This window comes from Pistacia vera, unplaced genomic scaffold (genome assembly GCF_008641045.1).
Source record: "Pistacia vera cultivar Batoury unplaced genomic scaffold, PisVer_v2 Contig3, whole genome shotgun sequence".
In the NCBI taxonomy this organism is placed as follows: domain Eukaryota; kingdom Viridiplantae; phylum Streptophyta; class Magnoliopsida; order Sapindales; family Anacardiaceae; genus Pistacia; species Pistacia vera.
The window spans coordinates 708834-723389 of NW_022196112.1; the positions used below are offsets into that span (position 1 = coordinate 708834).

General features: G+C 35.3%; 2 protein-coding genes across 2 annotated transcripts; one reads left to right on the forward strand and one right to left on the reverse strand.

The window, feature by feature from the left end:
* Positions 1–2476: 2476 nt before the first annotated feature.
* LOC116135424 lies at positions 2477–3196 on the reverse strand. The gene has a single exon (XM_031421127.1). It carries the CDS (start codon positions 3194–3196, stop codon positions 2477–2479), a length of 720 nt encoding a protein of 239 aa, XP_031276987.1.
* Positions 3197–4310: 1114 nt separating this feature from the next.
* LOC116135399 (golgin candidate 1-like) lies at positions 4311–14299 on the forward strand. The gene is made up of 20 exons (XM_031421101.1): positions 4311–4581; positions 5017–5097; positions 5773–5807; positions 5902–6585; positions 7520–7597; positions 7721–7924; positions 8261–8317; positions 8435–8509; positions 8590–8661; positions 9566–9628; positions 9736–9834; positions 10315–10392; positions 10592–10660; positions 11924–11971; positions 12057–12152; positions 12308–12384; positions 13031–13076; positions 13153–13251; positions 13355–13399; positions 13814–14299. Exons 1-20 carry the CDS (start codon positions 4554–4556, stop codon positions 13883–13885), a joined length of 2106 nt encoding a protein of 701 aa, XP_031276961.1. The 5' UTR covers positions 4311–4553; the 3' UTR covers positions 13886–14299.
* Positions 14300–14556: the final 257 nt, after the last annotated feature.

Here is a 14556-nt window from a genome sequence, read left to right on the forward strand (position 1 = left end):
AAGTCCAAATACATTACGTTTTGCTAGGGAGGTTAATTTTGCTTGAATTGTTTTTTCCCATTTTGGCCAATCATGTCTTTGTCGACATTCATCAACAGAACGTGACTCAAACTCTTCATAATTTCACTAGCTACTGTGTATGAGAATATGTTAGCGACAATAGTTGTGTCACGATTCCACATTTCTCTAGAGTGAGTATAATTTATAGAAATTTTTTCATTTCTATGTTTTTGCATTCCTTCAGGGATTTCTTCCTCTTTAGGGGCTTGTGTCCTTTTAGGGACTATTAACTCTTCTGGAGTTAGTTTAGCAAATATAGAATTGTCAATTATTCCAGTATTGTCAATATTGGCACCTATTTGATTATGTGTCTTTCGTTTCCTAAGAATAGTATCCTTAGCTCCAACAAGCCTACCACGCTTCTAGCATGTAATAGATGAATCAATTGCTACTTGCATGGATCGTTCAATGGTAACATCATCCTTGTTGGTGTATTGACAGCAGGAATGTATGATCTCGTTATCTTTGTTGCATCTATAAATGCATTAGGCATTTGGTTGGCAATATTTTGCAAATGTGTTATTCTTTGTACTTCAACTTCAGATTGAGATATGCGAGGATCTAAATGAGACATAGAATTCACTTTCCAGGAAAGTTCAGACCTTACTTTAGGAGGATTTACCTTTCCCCCTAAAGGGGGAAATATTGTCTTATCAAAATGGCAATCCGCAAAACGTGCAGCAATAGATCACTCGTCAAAGGCTTAAGATATCTGATGATGGATGGTGAGTCATAGCCAACATATATTCTCAAACGACATTGGGGTCCCATTTTGGTTCGTTGAGGGGGTGCAATTGGAACTTGCACAACACAACCAAAAGTTCTTAAATGCGATATATTAGGCTGGTGTCCAAATACAAGTTGTATCAGAAAGTATTGATAATATGTTGTGGGTCTTAGGTGAATTAACACAGTAGCATGTAAAACAACATAAGTCCAGGTAGACTTCGGTAATTGTGTAAGTAGTAGCAAAATTCTTGCAATTAATTAGATACGCTTTATAAATGACCATACCATACCATTCTGGGTATGTACATGTGGTACCGGGTGCTCAACAACAATTCTTATTGCTGTACAATAGTCATCAAATGTTTTTAACGTAAACTCACCAGCATTGTCGAGACATCTTGCTTTAATTGGGTAATCTAGAAAATGTGCACGTAATCTGATAATTTGTGCTAGCAATTTAGCAAAGACAACATTATAGGTAGATAGTAGACAAACATGCGACCATCGTGCCGATGCATCAATCAGTACCATAAAGTAGTGGAAATGTCCATTTGGTGGATGAATGGGTCCACATATATCCCCATGAATTCTTTGTAAAAATGATAGGGATTCTACACCAACTTTAGTGACGGATGGCTTAAGTGCTAATTTGCCTTGTAAACAAGCAATACAAATACTCTCATTAGGTGATATAATCTTCAGGTTCCTTAATGGGTACCCATGTGAGTATTCTATGATCCTACGTATCATAGTAGATCCTAGGTGACAAAGACGGTCATGCCAAAATTTAAAAAGTTCAGGATCAATGAACTTCTGGTTCATAACTGCATAGACTTCAATATTCTTCAAGAATGTGTAATATAACCTCGATGAGAAAGCAGGAAGTTTCTCTAGTACATGCTTTTGGCATGAAATATTAGCAGTGATGCATAAAAACTCTCTATCATTTTCACTTAAAGTTTCAATGTGGTATCCATTGAGTCGTATATCTTTGAAACTAAGCAAATTTCTTCTGGATTTGCTAGAATATAAAGTATCATGGATACTTAATTTAATTCCGCTTGGTAACACGAGTGTTGCTCTTCTAGAGACCTTAATTATGTTTACAGACCTTGATATGATATTTACTTTAGCTTCAATAAATGTCAAATCCGAAAAATATTTTCTATCCCGAAGGATGGTGTGCGTCGTTGCACTGTCTACTATACATATGTCTCCATCATTACTAGATATCGATTTTTCATTTTTTAATTTCATCCTTTAAAGAAAACATTTTTTTACATTAGTGACAGTGTTTACATAACTTAAAGGGGTAAAAACAAGACAAAAATATTAAAAAAAAAAAATGCATAGTTCAAAAACATGACAAAAGTTACATAAATCCTGGAAATCACAGGCATTTTCATAATGACTCTAACATTCCATATCGGCATCTCCAAAGAAATCTAAGACATTAAGGCCAATCGGTTCAGAGTTATCAATATGATTTGACTCAGGGGCATCAGTTAGATTTGTCTCTCTATCTTTTTGTTCTTAATCGATGCTTGATACAATTCCACCAAGTGCTTGGGCGTATGACAGGTACGTGACCAATGGCCATTTCCTACACATATATAGCACTTGTTTTCATTATTCTTGATTTCTTGGTATGTGGGTGGCTTCTTTCATTTTTTGATTTAGTCTTGCTCTACTTTGGGTGGGGCGATTGAAATTTCTTATTATGACCACCTCTGGGTTGATAGTTATTTCGCCCATGACCTCGACCTAGACCCCGCCCACTCCCATGATTATTACTACTAGTCGTTGCGTTCACTTCGGGGAACGGTTGGGAACCAGTGGGGCGAGTTTGGTGGTTTCTTAACAACAGTTCATTATTTTGCTCAGCCACAAGTAAACAAGAAATTAATTCAGAATATTTCTTAAAGTTATGCTCCCTGTATTGCTGCTGCAAGAGCATATTGGAGGGGTGAAAAGTGGAGAATGTTTTTTCCAACATATTTTCTTCAGTTATTTTCTCTCCACATGTTCTTAATTTGGAGACAATCCCAAATAAAGCAGAATTATATGCACTGACAGATTTATAGTCCTGTATACATAAATGAGTCCAATCATACTGAGCCATTGGGAGTATTACTAATTTGTTATGTTCAAATCTCTCCTTCAAATTAGTCCACAATTGAAGTGGATCTTTTATATCCTTATACTCAGCTCGTAGCCCTTCTTGGATATAATGCCGAAGGAAAATAGTAGCCTTTGATTTGTCCTGCAGGGACGTCATGTTTCCTTCCTTAATGACTTCACCCAGTTTCATAGATTCTAGATGGCGAGTAGTGTCTAAGGCCCATTCATCATAGTTTTTTCCATCTAGTCTCAAGGCCTCATACTGGAGCTTCACAAGGTTCGACATTTTCGAGAACTATTCATTAATAAGAGTAATGTAATTAGTTCTGCATCTTCTGGATGCATGTCATGGGATGCATTCAGGCATCCAAAACTAACAAATGAAATATAAAATGTGATAGTTGTAAAGAATTGATAAATAAAATGACAATTATAAATAGATCCGTCCATGAAGGCGTTATTTAGTAATAATAAATAGATCTAGCCATAAAGACGGTATTTAACAACAATAAATAGATCCAAGCATGAAGGCGGTATTTAGCAATAATAAATAAATCCGACCATAAAGGCGGAATTTAATAGTAATAAGTAAATCCAACCATGGAGGCGAAATTTAACAGTAATAAATAAATCCGACCATGGAGGCAGAATTTAATAATAATGAATAGATCCGACCATAAAGGCGGAAACAGAGATTAAGAAACACGTGAGATTGAAAATACGTGGAATTTAATGATAATAAATAAATTCAACCATAAAAGCGGAAACAAGAATTAAATAACATTTTTAGGGTAAAAAATATGTACTTTCAGTAGGCCTACATCGTTACACTTGATAAGCTGGTCGTCCTGATAACGTATTGTAATAATTACAAAATATAAGACAATTATAAGGACTAATACGTAACTAATGAAAGATAAGGGACTATTGAAATGGAAGAACAGCAAAGGGGCTGAAATTTATTATCTTTTCACGTTAGTACACAAGAATTACAAAGGAGAGGAAGCGTTTACAGAGTAATGCTTGCCACCCCCCAAACTAATCAAATCTTGCCATTTAGCCACTAGGTGCCACAAATTGATACCACCCTTTGCCATGTGTCAAGAGGTGGCAATAGTATGATGAAATGCTTCAAATGGTGAGAGATCCATAATTCTTTACAATAATAAGCAATTTGAAAACCTTTTTTCCTAGTTCAGATCAGATTACTAGTATCAAAACAAAATTACATGTTGAAGGGATCAAAGTACTCTACATAGGGCAGAAGGTAGAAACGAAACAGCCAAAGAGGGAGACACTCGGCTGATCAAACCTCAGCAAATTGGACGGCCTAGATTAGTGAAAGCATCACACTAGCATAGTCATGAAAGCACAGCAAGATCACTCAATTCCTCGCTTTCTAACTTGTAACATACCCTTCCCTTAACTAACTAATGTCTTCATACACACATAACAAATTCAAATTCACATTCTTTCTAAACAACCGAATCGCTTTTCATCTAAGCATTAAATCAAAATCATTTTGTCTCAGTTTCAGCTATTGCCCATTTAACCTACACTTCTCTTCATATTTTCCCGCTGGTGCATGGACGTCACGTTGATCCACATTTTCTAGGGCACGAATTCTTCGAGATTCAGAATCAATGGCTTCGTGGCTCAAAGCTGCCGAAGGTCTGCAATTCAGCATCAACTTTCATTTATTAATCTCATCTTTTTCTAATCTATTTGTGAAAATTTAGTTATCTATTGTGTAAATTGTTCGATTGTTAGATGTGAATCTTAATTGAAATGAATTAAGGCTTTAAGCTACTATCAAATACGAGGTTGGTTGGTGAGATTACGAACCTATTTGTAATATTAAATTGCAGATTAAGCTTGGTTACTACATTGATCTGATAATTTGTTGTTTGTACTAAGAATCTTGTAAATAGTTTTGAGAAAGTTATAAACTTCTTTGTTGACAAATGCTATCTGTCAATGTATCTTCAAGTTATAGACTATCTACATCTTTGATGTGATTTTCTGTTTCTTTATCAAAATACTTTTATTTAAATTTATTTATTACTTTATGGAAGTGCTTTGTTTTTTTTTTCTTTCTTGGTTCAGATTTGTTTGAAGTCGTAGACCGAAGAGCAAAGCTGGTTGTCAGTGATTTGGCAGATGAGCAATCTGATTCGCCGACACCAGGTATAGATCTTTTGTCGGCTGAATCTTATTTATATTTCTCAATATTACAGTTAGATGATGTCTGGAATTTATAATGGATTTTGATTCTTTCATGGATACATCAATTTAACTGGGGATACTTAACTGGCACAGCACCTGATGGCTGTTTTGGCAATTCTGTCTTAACGGTAATCGTAGCCTTGGCACATATGGGTGTTATTTGCTGAGTTGACATATTGATTGTGGAGGGCTGCAAACAATTGGGAGTTAGTGAATATGGAAATTTATGTTTGCTTGGATGTGCTTTGAGTTTCAAAGCAGCATTGGCTTTTAATTGAATATCCATGTATAACTGACTCTAGCTTTAGCAAACTTCATTGTTTGGGTTGAATTTAGTCATAATTGCTCTCAAACAATTTTGAATTGGTTGAAATGTGAATTTTTGATATAAAATCAATGCTTTCTTTCAACTTTAAAGCATAAAAACTGCATTCGAGTTACAAATATGATTTCACCCATACTAAGAAATGTTAAAAGTGACTCGATTTATATATGACATTGCAATTGCAGAAATGGTGGTATTTTGTATTGCCTAGCTATAAGTTGCCTTGACTTTCTTGTGTTGTAATATATTTTGTTTCATGTCGTCTTACCATTGATCTTTCTCTTTTTAATTTTAAGCTTCCAACGGACAAGGATCTCAAGCCAGGAGGACAAAGTCAAGGACAAAGGTAACATGAATATTTATATCTTGTTGTGGTCTAAAGTTTATTCATGTCTAATGACTGTGATTAAGTGCATTAACTCACACATAGGTAGTTGCAGGCTCAAAAGAGACTCTCCTCAAATGAATCTCAAAATATAGGTGATACTGCACAGGAGCAGGCTCACACAAATTTCCAGTTAGATTTAACACCTGACAGAGATAGGGCTGCTCCTTCAGCAGTTGAAAATGAGAGGACCCCTAGTGGTAAGACCCCAAATAATGAGCAGGAGCAAGGTATTGAAAAAGACACCCCCAGCACTCCTTCGACAGGGCCTCCAGCAAATGCTTCAGGTAAACATGATGCTGATCTTGCAGAAGTTCCTGTAACTGTTACTGATGCAGACACTGCTGTATCAACTTCAAATGGTGAGCTTCTCAATGAGAATGCTTCAGATGTTCATGTAGAACAATCTCCTTCATCATTGCTTCCCAAAGAAATTGGGATTGCCAATGAAGATCATTCAAATGATGCTGGAGAAAAAATCAAATCAGAAGATGCTGATGTTCCTCTGAAGACAGATAATGAGAGATCTCTATCTGTAGTTGTTGAGCCTCCTGTTAATAGTGGAAGTCCATTGAAAGATATTGATTCTAAGGTTGATACTGTTGCAACTCAGAAGAAGCAGCAGGAGCACAAAATGGATAGTCCGCCTACGAAGGTACAGGACCAACTTGATGAGGCTCAAGGATTGCTGAAAACGGCAATTTCCACTGGCCAGTCAAAAGAAGCAAGGTTAGCTCGGGTAAGATCTCAGAATTCATGTACCTTGTTTTTAGGAGCAAAAGAATTTGACAATCAGTTGTTTGTTGGAAAAGATTAGTCTTCTATCTGGACTGTTTTTAAGAACTGAAGGATTACTATTTGATTCAAAGGGAGTTGGTGAATATGGAGCAGGGGAGTAAGAATGTGATGATTTATGTGGACTGTTTATTTTTAAGAACTGAAAATTTCTGAGATAAAATGCTTTATAGGGTAGAAATTGTTGTTTAATTTGTCCATCTTGGATTAGAATTGTTAGTTGGTTGGGTACTAATTGAATTCACATGTTTTTTTACTTTTAACGCATTAAGTAGGAAATAATCTGGACTGTTCTTTTGTCTGACTCTTTATGGCTTAAATAATAAAAGCAAATTGAGTTTCGTTTATCACTTCCTATTGGTTGACTCTCCATTTCTTTCTCCATTTTTGTTTATACTAATAGTATCTGTTCATCCTAAGTCATTCATACATAATACACTTTACCAATTTGGAATGACCTTGCAATCAAATTGTTTTGAAGGAATCTTTATTCAGACCTAAAGATCTTCCAAAGAACATGGCCTTTTTTAAATAAGCCCAATTCATTTGGGATGCTGAAGATCCACTTTTTTCCTTTCCAAATATCATCCCCTTTTCTGTGTGTTTTCACATTGAGAATTATTTGCAGATGAAGAGATGTCAAAAGGGCTTCTTACTTCCAAACTGATCCTCCATGTTTTCTTCATTTCCTCTCCGCTTTTGGTCTAAATTAGACATTAATTTGTATGACCACCGAGGAACTTCTTTACTAATTTATTATTATGAAAGTGCGAACTAGAGGTGTTAGGTTAATCCCAGGACTAAGTTTTGGAGCCTTCCTATTTTCCTATTGGCCTGGCAATTTGATTTCTGTTAATCTTTATTTGATGAATGCTCAGGTTTGTGCTGGACTTTCATCACGTCTTCAAGAGTACAAATCTGAAAATGCACAGCTGGAGGAACTTCTTGTTGCGGAGGTGAATCATCATATTTGCTTTCGATCTTATCATTTGAGTGATCATTCAAGTTACCTTTGTTTGTACGTGTTATTCCTTTCATCACAGAAGTGCTGGTTATAATTTTAAAATGCTTCTTAACAGAGAGAACTGAGTAGATCATTTGAGGCTCAAATAAAGCAGCTACAGCAAGAATTATCTGCTTCTAAAAGTGAAGTAACTAAAGTGGAGTCAAACATGGCTGAGGCTTTAGCAGCGAAGAACTCAGAAATTGAGGCGCTTGTCAGTTCTATAGATACACTAAAGAAACAGGCTGCTTTATCTGAAGGAAACCTGGCTTCGCTGCAGGTTGGTAATGTTTCCCATGTACAGTTCAGTTATTGATTCATGATCCTTTTTTTCACTTTTTCCTTATCCTGTCTACGCGGAGTGAAATTCTTCATCAAACTTCTGGCCATTCTGCATCTTATACATCTGCTTGAAATGGTTCATCTAAGAATTGTTTTTAAATTTTGGAATGTTAAACTATGTAGTGCACATGAGAACGGGTCCTTTCTTTCAAAGATTTATTTTAATTTTTTATGTATTATCTTTATATTAAATTAGAATTATATATTTTTCTTTGTATGTTTATTTACCATCTAGTAAATTAGTTTTGACATTTATAAACTTGATTGCTTTCAGATGAACATGGAGTCCATAATGAGAAATAGAGAATTAACAGAGACGAGGATGATGCAGGTAAATTAGTTGGTTTTTCATACTTATTGCATCTGTGATATGAATACTGGCATATCCTTGTAAGCATTCTTTCTGTTTCAGACTATTAGATAACTAAGGATTATACTTCTTTATTAGGCTGTACGGGAGGAGCTTGCTTCTGCTGAAAGGAGAGCTGAAGAAGAACGTGCTGCACATAATGCTACCAAAATGGTTCTGACCGGTGACTATTTGTTTATGTATGTATTTGCAGTCAGTTTCCCACAATTTAAAATCTCTATATGGTGAAACAGGCTGCTATGGAAAGGGAAGTGGAACTGGAACATAGAGCTGTTGAGGCATCGACAGCCCTTGCTAGGGTGCAGGTAATGTAAGAATTTATCATGCTATGGCTCATTTCCTCATTATAGTGCATGATTCTCCTGCCAAAGGATGCTTATTTCGCTAGAATGTGAATAATGTAGGTTTGGTATGCAAATGCACTTTATGTGTTTGGCTATTTTTACCATTATTATGAATGCCAAGACGTCTTGCTTTTTTATCCATAGACGTTGATTGCCTCAACTTATCATATTTCATGCAGTTGGAAATTGAACATAGACTATTCTCTCCCTAGAAATTATATGGATCATTTTAGATCCCAAAATTACATGTTTAATTATTGGGAGAAATTGTCACTTGCAATACATGCAAATTTTCCCATTCAATTGATTCCCAATGCTCTGCTTTTAGTAGTTTCTGTATTGAAGTAACTCAGTTTTACTGCCTTATGTACTGCAGTGAAGATTCTAAGTATGAATATGGTCTTAATTTATAGGTTAATATTTGTCACATGTATATGACTAACAAGGATTTTATAATCAGAATATCTTTAACAGACTGATAGGAACTTTTAACTTGTTATGATAAGTTTGGTAATCTTTATTTATTTTCATGCCATCTTAATAAAGAACCGGAAAATTAATCACATATCCTCCAACTGGTGTTGCACCTTTCAGTGTTTCCTTATTGATGAACCTCTGCAGTCTCAGGATCATTTTACTAGTCAGTTTGATTCTTCCTGCTGCTCTGTCTCTGTTAAGCATATTCAACAGTCTATTCTGTGTTAGCTTCATAATGGATGTTGTCTAGACTTTGGAATTTCAGAATGTCACGATGATGGAAATAAAATGGTTCAATTTATTATTTTTCTCAGTAGAACTTGACACCTATTCTTTGGCATTAGTTTATATTATCTTCATCGAATATTATAAATGCTTCCCCATTCAGAGAGTTGCAGATGAGAGGACAGCAAAGGTGGGGGACCTTGAGCAGAAGGTAGCGGTACTTGAGGTATGTAGACACATGGTTAATAACCATTCTGTAAACGGTTATTTTCCACCTATTTGATAAATCTACAGTTTGAAACTTCCTGAATAATTATCACTATATGCCATCAGCTTGAATGTGCAACATTAAATCAAGAACTGCAAGATATGGAAGCTCGTGCTCGCCGTGGACAAAAGAAGTCCCCTGATGAAGCAAATCAAGTGATTCAGGTAAATAATGAAACGGTGTGAACTGGAAATCTGTAAGTTGAATTCTTTGGATATAAGTTGTAGCAAGAGATTTTCGTACTCCTGGGAAAATTGATGTTTTATGAAGAAATAATTCCCAGTTCCTCAGTTTATGACTAATAATTATTATTCATGAACTAATGCATTTTTCTAGAATTTTATATTGTTAGAAATTAGAATTTACTGTATATGAACCTCATTTTCTATTTTTGCTCTATGTTATTATGGGGTCTGTGTCTCCAGTTTGATCTGCTCAAGTTCAACAATTAAAAATAAGTTCTTATAATTCTGATGTATAGTGTACCAAAAGTGATACTAGTTATGATATGCTGTCATCTGTTACATTATCCTTCCCCCAACAAAAGAAAAATTGGTCTGAGGGGGATTTGACCGCCTAGGCTATCCCGCTATCCCCTTGGGGATCTGTTACATTAGTATCACTGAGAAGTCTTAAACATTAAGATGCAGGCATGGCAAGATGAAGTGGAACGTGCACGCCAAGGCCAGAGAGATGCTGAGAGCAAGCTTTCTTCTTTGGAGGCAAGTAGTTGTTGCTTGATTTCTAAAATAGGTTTTGAGATTTTATGCTAATATCTATAGAGATTTCTATGCCAGAGTTTGTTCGATTAAATAAATAAGATAACTTGCCTATCAAAAAATAAATTTTCAACTTTACATTGTTTTTCCTGGCTAATTTAAGGATTTTTTTGGTATGACTTGATTGCTGGTTTAATTGCAGGCGGAAGTGCAAAAAATGAGAGTCGAAATGGCTGCCATGAAGAGGGATGCGGAGCATTATTCGCGAGAGGTGACCACTCTGGTTTATCTGAGGCCTTTGCTTTTCCTTGTTTATTTTTATCATCAATCATTTTGATTCTTGAATTAGGGGCACCAACAGCTTAGGAATCTGTGACATCATGACAATGGAGTGCCAACTTTCCTGGAACTTTTTTTTTTTTTTTTAATGCCCAATACCTTGACAAAGTGTTATGTATTTTGTAGTTTCGCTGAAGTCACCATTGTCAATTGTCTAGTTTAGGCCTTGTTTTTAGTTATAGCTTCAACTAACTGCCTGGTGCAATTTCTCTTTATAAGTTGTGATGAACTTGTAAAGTTGAAATGTACCATAATGCTCTATGTTTAAAATGTCCTTAGTGCATTGTGTAGGTTCAAATAATTTCTATAACAAACATCTGCTTGTGCTGGTAACTTAGTTAACTCTTTCTGGATTTGTGATAAGTAAGTTGGAATGACTCTGAGCCAGTCACCCCCTCCCCTTTTTCCTGTTCTCTTTTTAAATTATAGTTTTAACCAAAATAAATAAATACAAATAATGAAGATCTGCAGATGCAGAAATTGCATGATCATGAGTGGATAAAAACTGATTATTTATATCCTTGAGTGCAAACATCTTATAATTGGAAGCTAAAAGAGACACTCAGTTGTTTGGCGGTCTCCAAGTGACGAACAAGTAAAATATTTATGAATTCATAGGTTTTATATCATAAAAGGCAAACGTTTTTGTATCAAGTGATCCCAATCTTTTTTTGAACAGGTATTAATTTTGTTTCAGGTATGCATTTGAATTTTGTATTGAGAGAGAGACCTTTGCTGTCTTAAAATGTTGAATTACTATAGGACTAGTTTCTTCTTTGATTTTGTTGTGCTTTTCTTCGACATCATGAGTCATCATAGATCAAGTTCTTTGTTTTTGTTTGCTTTTTCTCGCATCATGAGTCATCATAAACCAAGTTCCCTGTCTTTGTTCTAGGGAGAGAGTGAAAGTTTTCTGGCTCAAATCAATTAATGATATTTGAAGCTTGGTTCTTTTTTTATTTTTATTGTGCTAACCTTGAAGGGAGCAAGAGATTTATTGTTTGAAATTGAAAAATGCCGTTGTAGATGTTTAATTTTATCATGTTACCCTTCAATCAACTATAACATTTAACATGAGTAAATATAAATCAAATTCAATTGTTCATGTGATTTCCCTTATCAGTTTCTGGGTTTGGCAGGATTTTGTATGGTTTACTCAAGTGTCATCTTATTGGTTCTAGTTGCCTTGTAACAGGAGCATATGGATCTAGAGAAACGCTACCGTGAACTAACTGATCTCTTGGTAAGATAAACTTAAACTTATCTAGTCAGTTAATGTCCCATAATTATGTTTAAAGTTCTGTAGCTATAATCGTCATCTGATGCAGTACTACAAGCAAACACAGCTAGAAACCATGGCTAGTGAAAAAGCTGCAGCAGAGTTCCAATTGGAGAAGGAAATAAAACGTATTCAAGAAGCACAGGTCTGTTTTTGGCATTTTATGCTGCTTGATTAAAGTAATCATCTTTTTTTTTCTTTTTTCTTTTTTTTTTTCTGTTGATTTGCTTCTCATATTGTATGGAGTATTTTTGCTTTTTTGAATTTGTTTTTGTTTGATGTCAACATTATCTTGATCAGGTTGAGGCAGAAAGAAGTAGAGTTTCTCGCCGGGCATGGTCTTCTTGGGAGGAAGACACAGAAATGAAGACACTTGAGTATGTTACTTGTTTCTGAATTTCATTGTATGTTGGTCTCAATGACTTTTTTTTAAAATGGGTTGGAAGCTAGAAGTATGACTTGGTGGTAGTTATTGGATGCACTGTGCAAAGGCTTAATCTTGTCCACTTGGATTTGGCACTATTTCTTCCATTCGAAAATTCTGATTGAGACTTCCAAGCAACTAAATGTTAGTGAGATTGATAATGCTTCCTTGGCTGCTCTTTATAATCTCAATCAGTTAGATTAGTTGCAGTGTTGTCGTTCGATAACATCTTCTGGCATTACTACTTTCTGCTGTAGTGGCATTTTCTCTTCCTTTCTCTGGTACTTGATACGACTTAGAATCTTCCTTGTGCAACTTTTGGACTTTTTGAAGCCCATGATATAATAATTTTAGTTGGCTTTTCCTGTCTTGATCTTTCTCCTCTGATTCAGCCCCCTCTCCAGGTCTGCAGACACATTTCTATTTTTAATGGACTTTTTACTGGTATTAAATTAACTGAGTGAAATCAAAGTGAACTAAAATGTCACCACCCACCCACCTTTACATCCTCATCTGGAAAACATATGTTCACTAATGTCTCTGCATCTGTATTGGGACTTCACCTCAATCTGTTTTTTCTTACAATCGGGTTATTGCAGGCCACTCCCCTTGCATCACCGACACATGGCTGCAGCGAGCGTACAGGTATCCCTGCTCTCGTAGCTCATGATTTACTCGCCCTTTTTTCATTTTAACATTTTGCTTCAACCTGTTCATGCAGTTGCAGAAGGCAGCAAAACTATTGGACTCAGGGGCCGTCAGGGCCACAAGATTTCTTTGGCGGTATCCAACAGCACGTGTAATCCTGCTTTTCTATCTTGTAAGAGTGGTTCACCTTTTAGTTACAACATCTATTTGAAACATATATATATGTATCGATGAATATAAATTATATGATAACAATAATGAGGAATCTTCTGCAGGTATTTGTACATCTCTTTTTGATGTATTTGTTGCATCGCCTTCAGGTATGTCTAACTGGCTATTTTTACTATTGTTGTTATTAGTTGGGTGTTTTTATATGAATCTGAAACCATGTCAATTTAATTATAGAGTAATGCTACTCTTCTCAATTGTCTCTAATTTTTCATCCCAAATAATGTGAATTGATTGACACTATCATGTCACTTGGTATGTCATTCTATCAATTATTTTCCCATTCCAATTAATTATTATATCACTTTAAATTAAAAAATTTCGGATTCAACTTTGAAAAACTAGTATTTCCTTTTTTGGGATTTTTTTTTTTTTGTTACTTCCATTACGGATTGGATAACTCTTGAGTATGCATCATTTTATACTATGCCGACACCAATACTCTTGAGTATACATCATTTAATTTTATGTGGACACCAACTATGTGTTATTTGCAATTAATGCAGGTACAAGCGGATAATATGGCTGCTAGAGAATTTGCAGAATCTATGGGTCTCAATTCCGGTAACTTGCCATGATTGAATATGCCCTACAGATCAGAAGTCAGTACTACTGAGCTTTTTGAATTTACTGATTTCATGTCTGCGAGGATGTTGTATTCAATTTTTTAACAAATACACAAGGCTTGGAAAAGATTGTGAAAGCGTAAAAATTACTGAAAGATGGAACCGTCACTGTTACTGTCATTGTTTTCTCTTTTCATTTCACAATTGGGGAAAAAAAATCTGCGGCCTGAAATGGCAAAATAGATTCAGGTGCAAGTAGATGTGTGGGCTTGTCATCTAGGAATTACATGCCAATATTCATACATTATTAACGGTAAAATGATAATTTAATAGTGTAAGAAATTTTATGTTGTAACTTTGTAGATTTAAACTTGCTTCTGTATTGTGGATGGAATATTCTTTTATTTATGAAGGTCAGTTGCTAACCGGAGCATTATATTATTGGTTAATAGTTTATTGTTTTAGTAGGATAAGTGGCTGCACATTCACAGTGCATCAAGATTGGTGTATTCCTTCCATAAAAGATTTTCTTCAGAATTTGTTATGGGTTGGCTTCAATTCTTGAACGTTGAGTTTCGATTTTCTATGTAAGGTCTATGAAGTTTTTATATTTTCCTAATTTACAAGCCCATGTCGTATGCAGAATGCGAAGATTCAGATTCAAAATCCGGCAAGATTATACA

Bases quoted from the DNA above. Each gene is read 5' to 3' on its own strand.
- LOC116135424 (XM_031421127.1), bottom strand. From the start codon at position 3,196: ATGTCGAACCTTGTGAAGCTCCAGTATGAGGCCTTGAGACTAGATGGA.
- LOC116135399 (XM_031421101.1), top strand. From the start codon at position 4,554: ATGGCTTCGTGGCTCAAAGCTGCCGAAG. The intron at 8,510-8,589 runs GTTCTGACCGGT...ATGGTGAAACAG, and splicing joins CACATAATGCTACCAAAATG to GCTGCTATGGAAAGGGAAGT. The intron at 13,400-13,813 runs GTATGTCTAACT...CAATTAATGCAG, and splicing joins ATTTGTTGCATCGCCTTCAG to GTACAAGCGGATAATATGGC.